A 7,176-nucleotide genomic window follows, 5' to 3' on the forward strand; every position below is an offset into this window, starting at 1 on the left:
GCGTACACAACGCGCATTCGATTATGGTTGGCCAACACAGAAAACCCATTGCATCGAGTTGTAACGGTAGCACATATTAGCGCAAAGCGTTGAGAAAAGCTCCTCGACCTTTCTTGCGCGCCTTAACTTCATTATCGATGCACAACAGTACTTGACACCTGTTACGTCCAGTGCAGTCCTCACAGTAGGCTACGGTTACAAAATAGGTGAACAAGGTGCATAATGTAGGCTATGCCTGAATGCATAACCTTTTTCTGCATAGTTACTCAACTTGTCACAATTTATTCCATATACAAAACAAATGATATAGATTCATGAAGGGGGAACATATCTGCAGCCAAGAGTTTGACATTTAAGAGGAATAGCGCCATGCAAGTGAACCAGCCAGCTCTCTTTACTGTTTACACTACACACATTCGTTTGTCAAAGTTTTTTTTTTTTTTTAAACCTTTTCTTTATTATTTGTTCAGGAGCCTATAGCCTTGCTCTGTAAACAGGTGTGAACCTGAGGCAACTTCAAACCAGTCACAAGCAATTTGGCAGATTATAAGATTTTTTTCTCTCAATTATAACAGCCTGTGATACAGGCTTGGATGTGGGTGATTCTGTGTTTGAATCTTCCAAACATATTATTAAGTGACACAGTCACAGGGGACAAACTCTTTGTCTGTCCCCACCCCCCTTTAAAATCTAATTCTCCACCCACAAAAAGTCCATTGGCTGATTTAGCAGCTCTGTTGTGTTGGGATGAAAATTTCTCATCATCATTTGCCCTAGTTCATCAGGATCAGTCTATAGCTGGAAGGCTCAACACAGCAGACTCACTTTACAGCTAACAATCCTGTCAGGTATGGAGATATTTTTCATTTGTCTATTGTCATAGATGTAATATGTCCATGCTTCATACCTATGGTATTTTTAGTCAGCTGTTCAATTTTATTCCTGAATTTGTTTCCTGAGTTTTTTTGTTCTCTGAATGAATTTCATCGTTTGTAATATCAATCACATTGATTGTTTTACATCATTAGGATCATAGGTGAAACCATGAGGGTGCTGGTAGGTGTTGTAGTGTGCACCGTGGTGCTTCTACTGTCCCTAAGGAGCTGTGCTGCAGGTACTGCAATGTTTAACATACATCCGACTGTGCTTAGAAACCCAGTGAGTGGTTTGTCTGTTTGTCTGTCACTTAAGCAATCAAAATTGTGTAAAACAGGAATCTTGACATGCATGGGATTCACCGTAACCTGGTCCCAGATCTGTTTGTGCTCTTACCAATGCTGTTATTGTCTGGCTTTACTACAAAACATTCTATTTTTAATAACCTCTAATGAGCTGGAGCAGAACATAGCGGATTTGTTTGGTATGACAATGAGTGACAAGGAGTTGGCATCAGGGGCAGACATAGCGATTTGGGGGCCCGTTTCAAAATTCTGTTGAGGGGCCCCCTAACACCCAAAGGAGACATTTACCCCATAAATGTACTGCTTGATTATTATTATACCACAATTAAAAATGAAACGTATAGGTCCTATAAAGATGGTGAATGAGTGTCTCACTGACATTTGTGTGAAAAATATATAACCAAAATAGTCCAAAATCAGTCAGTGTGGGGACCTTGGGCAGCTGGGGTCCATTTCATCTGAAACCTATGAAACATAGTTAAGTCCACCTATTGTTGGCATGATGACACAAACAGACTGGGACTCAGGCTAAATTCATGTGAAAACATGAGAAAGTGTAAATTGACATACAGTATCTGTACTTTAGATGATTTTCTTTAGCCGTTTGACCAGTCGTTGCACTTGTGTCCCTGTCTGGTGGCAGTGTGGCAGTGTGACAGTGAATATGCTCATTTTGGTGCCAGACTCTTCATGTCCTCTCTGCTTGACGTGGTATAGTTTCTCAGGCCTTAACGAGTCATAAATGGGGAGACTGTCAGCTGGGCATAGCATCAAAGTGAGGGTTCGCATCCTGTCTGGCACACACACCATACCCCACTCAGATAGAAAAAGAAGAGAGCCAGTTGACACGCTCACAAAAATGGTAATAAATCAATTCAATGCAACAAACAAGGAGCCTTGTGTTTAAGTGTAGCCAAATAGTGACAGGGCCATTGAGAGCTTGTATGTGTGTCATATTTTGAATAGGAGGAGCTGATGTGTGTGTCAGGATCGCCCTATGGCTTTTGATACTCTTTGACTGCCCTCCCACCCCACAGTGCCATGGCTTTGTGATGGCTTGTATTAACTCACTAACTGGTTTATGGCTGTAAATAGATCTTGGGGGTTTTGAACATTTTCAAGAGAGAAAGGAGAGTGGCCAGATCTCTGGGATGCCGGAAACCAGTGGTGATGAGTAAGAAGGCATCAATGCACCCCCACATTCACCTCTCACTATCTGCAAAGGGGTCACTGACTCAGGGTATAATGGCTAAAGATGGCCACAGCACAAAGAGCTCTTTGATTCCGTCTGCTAAATTTGGAAGGCACTCCAATTGCACTCAGAGTGAAAGAAAAACTCAGAGATGTTGAACCAGTGGGACTGGAAAGACGCTTTGGCAATACCTCAATGCCGATGGAGAAGGTCTGCTAAAGCCTGCTGCCGGTTCCCTCTCCTCTGTCTCTTCAATGTGTCAGCATGTATGTTGTTGTCCTCATGTGTATATGCCTTTATTCAATTGGAATGATGTATTGATGCATTGATGCACTTAGAAAGCACTCAAAATGTTCCACTGTTGGAGATGCTGCGAATCCTAATTGATTTAACTAAAGATGTCATTGGACATGTTCAAATACAACTTCATTTGGATGTGGGTGCTCTGAATCAAGAGTACCTCTATATCTCACTAATATCTATTTTTCCCTTATCAGTGCGACCAGACTTGACAATCACTACAATAAAGGTAATTAGATACCTGTTTCTGACACTCTACTTTATTGCCTGAAAGCATTTTTTACTCAAATTCAAATCATTTGCTGCTGTATAAATATGATTAAATTGGAACGGTTCCTTTGTGTCCAATCTTTCAGCAAGATCCATACACAATGTCCAAAGGCTCACAGCTGGAAGGGTACTGCATGGACCTGCTGTCTGAACTGGCCAAGAAACTGGGCTTCAAATACAATGTGCACCTGGTGAAAGATGGGTCCTATGGCAGGCAGGATGAGAGTGGGGCCTGGAATGGGATGATTGGAGAGGTGGTGAGAGGGGTGAGGAAAGCTCACAAGTTCATAGATAAGTGATTACAGTGCAGAAAATCTACTTACACATCTGCTTATGATTGATACTGTACAGATGTGACTATAACCATGTGTGATGTTGTTAATGCAGATAAAAAGCAAATGTATAACATGTGCTAGTCTATAAAATATGAATATATATTCTTATCCCTGTAGGAGGCAGACCTAGCGATTGCTCCTTTGACCCTCACTGCTGCCCGGGAGAAGGCTGTGGGGATGACCAAACCCTTCATGCAGACAGGCATCAGTATTCTCCTGAGGAAAGACATCTCAGTAGAGGCTGGTTTCTTTGACTTCCTGACTCCCTTCTCAGTAGAGACCTGGGTGGGGATCCTCGTTGCATACCTGGGGACTGCTATCTGCATCTGTGTAGTAGCCAGGTGAGTTGTTATTATGATGAAGTTTCATCAGAAAATACATTTATCGTGTGCCTGACAGGAGCCTTTTACAAGTAGAATTTAAAGACTGTTACACAAAACTTTTTCAACACAGACTCAGCCCATGTGAGTGGAGTCAACCCCAGACTGAGAAAAACAGCTTCACTCTCAGCCATAGTCTGTGGTACACCGCTGGAGCCCTCACTTTACAGGGTAACTAACAGCATTTCAACCAATAGCTTACCCACACCAGTACAACACAAGAGCTTTATATGGGTCTGTTGTCTGGTGTTCTGATTTAGTATTCTTTTATCTTATTCTCAGGTGCCGGTCCACACCCCAAAGCTTTATCAGGACGCATCATCTGCTGCACCTGGTGGTTGTTTGGTCTGGTCCTCTTGGCCTGCTATTTCTCCAACCTCAGCACCTCTCAGGGCTCAGACTCCAATTCACTGATGGTGAAAGGGTTTGAGGACTTGGCCAACCAGCAAGGGATTGAGTATGGGACCCTGTCTAGCTCCTCTACGCTTGCCTTCTTCAAGGTGAGGCCAGTGCACCCCATCCCCTCCTATACCCCTCTTTTTCCCTTCACTCTTTGCGCTCAAAGGAATTAGGCTCACGTGTCAGTGTCTCAATTCTGTCAGTTCTCTCAGCAGCATACTGACTTTCTCTTCCTCTCTGTCCATGGTTTTTATTTTCCTTGGTGTAGAACTCTAACAACCCAACCTACCGCAGGATCTATGAGCACATGGAAAGAACCAAGAGTTTTGTGTTGTCAATGGATGAGGGTGTTCGCCGGGCAAAGGAGGGCAACTTTGCCTTCATTGGCGAGTCTGTGTCACTGGACTTGGCGGTGGCACGTCACTGTGAGCTGATCCGTGTCCATGAGGTCATCGGCATGAGAGGGTACAGCATCGCAGGCACCCTGGGTGAGCCATGTAGTCTAGGCCGATAGTAAGATCTCATGCAACACATATTGACTGAAACTTCTAAAAACAGTTCCTGTAATCAAAATAGCAAGGCACCCAGATAGTCATGCGATCCAAATATTGGCTTATGGCTGATCTTATGACCATATGACAAGCCAGATAACTTGCAAATTGTACTGTTTGTGTCATCCAGGCTCTCCCATGCTGAAGAACCTGAGTGTGGCCATCCTGCAGCTGAGTGAGGCAGGGGAGTTGGCCTACCTGCGCAGTAAGTGGTGGGCCAGCAGCTGCATGGCAGACCCAGCCAAGGCCTCCCCCCTGCAGCCCCACAGCCTGAAGGGCATGTTCCTGGTGCTGGCCCTGGGCCTGGGGCTGGGGGTGCTGCTGGCTGTCCTGGAGCTCACCGCCAAGTCCCGGAGCAGTGCTGGGGAGCAGAGGGTGAGCTAGTCACTGTTGGTTTAACAGTGGTGCATTGTGTGAATATTTCATATGGATGGATAAGCAGATATCCTGGTCAAGATCTCTCTAAATATCCATACAATTTTCTCCCCACAGAAATCATGTTGCACAGTGTTGTCTGAAGAACTGAGTCAGCGTTTGAGGACCACCACCACCAATGAGAAGAGAAGCGAGGAAACCGCAGACAAAGAAAACGCATGAGGAGACATGACAGTATACGCTAATATATACGGCCTAACAAAGCAAATGTCTCTATGCAGGTCTTGACATGAGTCATGGCCTGTATACTTATTTGAATTTTCAATACTATCTAGCACAGTGAGACAGAGTGTATCAGAAGGGCTTCCAGACTGTTACATGATATATGTTAATTAACAGTGATACATAACATACTGAAGTCAATTAACAATACTACTAAAGTATTATGTTTAAAAATAAATATCTGATAGCAGAGCATTTTACTGAGAAAACCAACACGTATATTTACTGTTACAAAACATGTAATGTGTACTGATTTAGAAATATTTAAGGGAAGTGCAAAAATAGAAATTAAACATGAAGATCCAAGTCAAGTCATCTGTAAATTATGAAAAATCCTCAGTTTCAAAGTTTACATTTCAGTACTTTTTTTTACATTTACGTCATTTAGCAGTCGCTCTTATCCAGAGCAACTTACAGTTAGTAAGTGCATACATTATTTTTTATTTTTCATACTGGCCCCCCGTGGGAAATGAACCCACAACCCTGGCGTTGCAAACGCCATGCTCTACCAACTGAGCTACATCCCTGCCGGCCATTCCCTCCCCTACCCTGGACAACGCTGGGCCAATTGTGTGCCGCCCCATGGGTCTCCCGGTCGCGGCCGGCTACGACAGAGCCTGGATTCAAACCAGGATCTCTAGTGGCACAGCTAGCACTGCGATGCAGTGTCTTAGACCACTGCGCCACTCGGGAGGACTTTGGTTCGGAACAAATACTGAGAACAACAGATTACTGCTATTAATTAAATGAAGCAGTACATTTGTTTCAAAGTAGATTAGACATTTACATATTGTAGACACTATGTATACTTAACTGTTTTTGTACCATTGGCAGCACATATTTTGCACATTCCTTTCGAAACTATAAAACCGTTAGTTAATTTTTTAGTTACTATAGAACTCAAAATACATAAAAAAGCATTATGTCATAGAATGATGGTGATGTAATACGGCACATCTTTCAATAAAACCAGTCCAATAATGAACGTATGTTCCATTCTCTTTCATTTAGAACTATTTACCACTTTGGTAATACATTCTATTTACAATACATGCATCTTGATGCAAAATCAAAATACCCACATCAAAAAGTAGGTGATTACCTTATACTAATGAACTTGTTTGGTCTCAAGATGTGGAGATGAAAACTTCGATGCACCTGTAATGATCCTGCTTGTGTAGCTGACAGTACAGACCACGGTGGTACATTTTGTAAATACACTACCATTCAAAAGTTTGGGGTCACTTAGAAATGTCCTTGTTTTCGAAAGAAAATACTTTTTTTGGTCCATTAAAATAACATCAAATTGATCAGAAATTCAGTGTAGACATTGTTAATGTTGTAAATGGCTATTGTAGCTGGAAACGGCTGATTTTTAATGGAATATCTACATAGGCGTACAGAGGCCCATTATCAGCAACCATCAGTCCTCTATTCTGGTTAGAGCCAGTTTGCGCTGTTCTGTGAAGAAAGTAGTACACAGCGTTGTACGAGATCTTCAGTTTCTTGGCTATTTCTCGAATGGAATACCCTTCATATCTCAGAACAAGAATAGACTGATGAGTTTCAGAAGAAAGTTATTTGTTTCTGGCCATTTTGATTCTGTGATCGAACCCACAATTGCTGATGCTCCAGATACTCAACTAGTCTCAAGAAGGCCAGTTTTATTGCTTCTTTAATCAGCACAACCGTTTTCAGATGTGCTAACATAATTGCATAAGGGTTTTCTAATGATCAATTAGCCTTTTAAAATGATAAACTAGGATTAGCAAACACAACGTGCCATTGGAACACAGGACTGATGGTTGCTGATAATGGGCCTATGTACGCCTATTAGTACAACATTAACAATGTCTACACTGTATTTCTGATCAATTTGATGTTAATTGGATTTTCTTTCGAAAACAAGGA

General features: G+C 42.4%; 1 protein-coding gene across 1 annotated transcript; it reads left to right on the plus strand.

The window, feature by feature from the left end:
- The first annotated feature begins 730 nt into the window (after nt 1-730).
- On the plus strand, nt 731-5,571 carry LOC121574845 (glutamate receptor U1). The gene is made up of 10 exons (XM_041887474.1): nt 731-848; nt 1,029-1,114; nt 2,871-2,902; nt 3,030-3,209; nt 3,396-3,619; nt 3,732-3,829; nt 3,941-4,158; nt 4,326-4,545; nt 4,739-4,983; nt 5,101-5,571. Exons 2-10 carry the CDS (start codon nt 1,045-1,047, stop codon nt 5,203-5,205), a joined length of 1,392 nt encoding a protein of 463 aa, XP_041743408.1. The 5' UTR covers nt 731-848; nt 1,029-1,044; the 3' UTR covers nt 5,206-5,571.
- Nucleotides 5,572-7,176: the final 1,605 nt, after the last annotated feature.

Source organism: Coregonus clupeaformis, chromosome 10 (genome assembly GCF_020615455.1).
Source record: "Coregonus clupeaformis isolate EN_2021a chromosome 10, ASM2061545v1, whole genome shotgun sequence".
NCBI classification, from domain to species: domain Eukaryota; kingdom Metazoa; phylum Chordata; class Actinopteri; order Salmoniformes; family Salmonidae; genus Coregonus; species Coregonus clupeaformis.

Coding starts and splice junctions, on each gene's coding strand:
- LOC121574845 (XM_041887474.1), top strand. CDS start 1,045: ATGAGGGTGCTGGTAGGTGTTGTAGTGTGCACCGTGGTGCTTCTACTG. Junction 3,210..3,395: donor TTGGAGAGGTGGTGAGAGGG/GTGAGGAAAGCT, acceptor TTATCCCTGTAG/GAGGCAGACCTAGCGATTGC. Junction 4,984..5,100: donor GCAGTGCTGGGGAGCAGAGG/GTGAGCTAGTCA, acceptor TTCTCCCCACAG/AAATCATGTTGCACAGTGTT.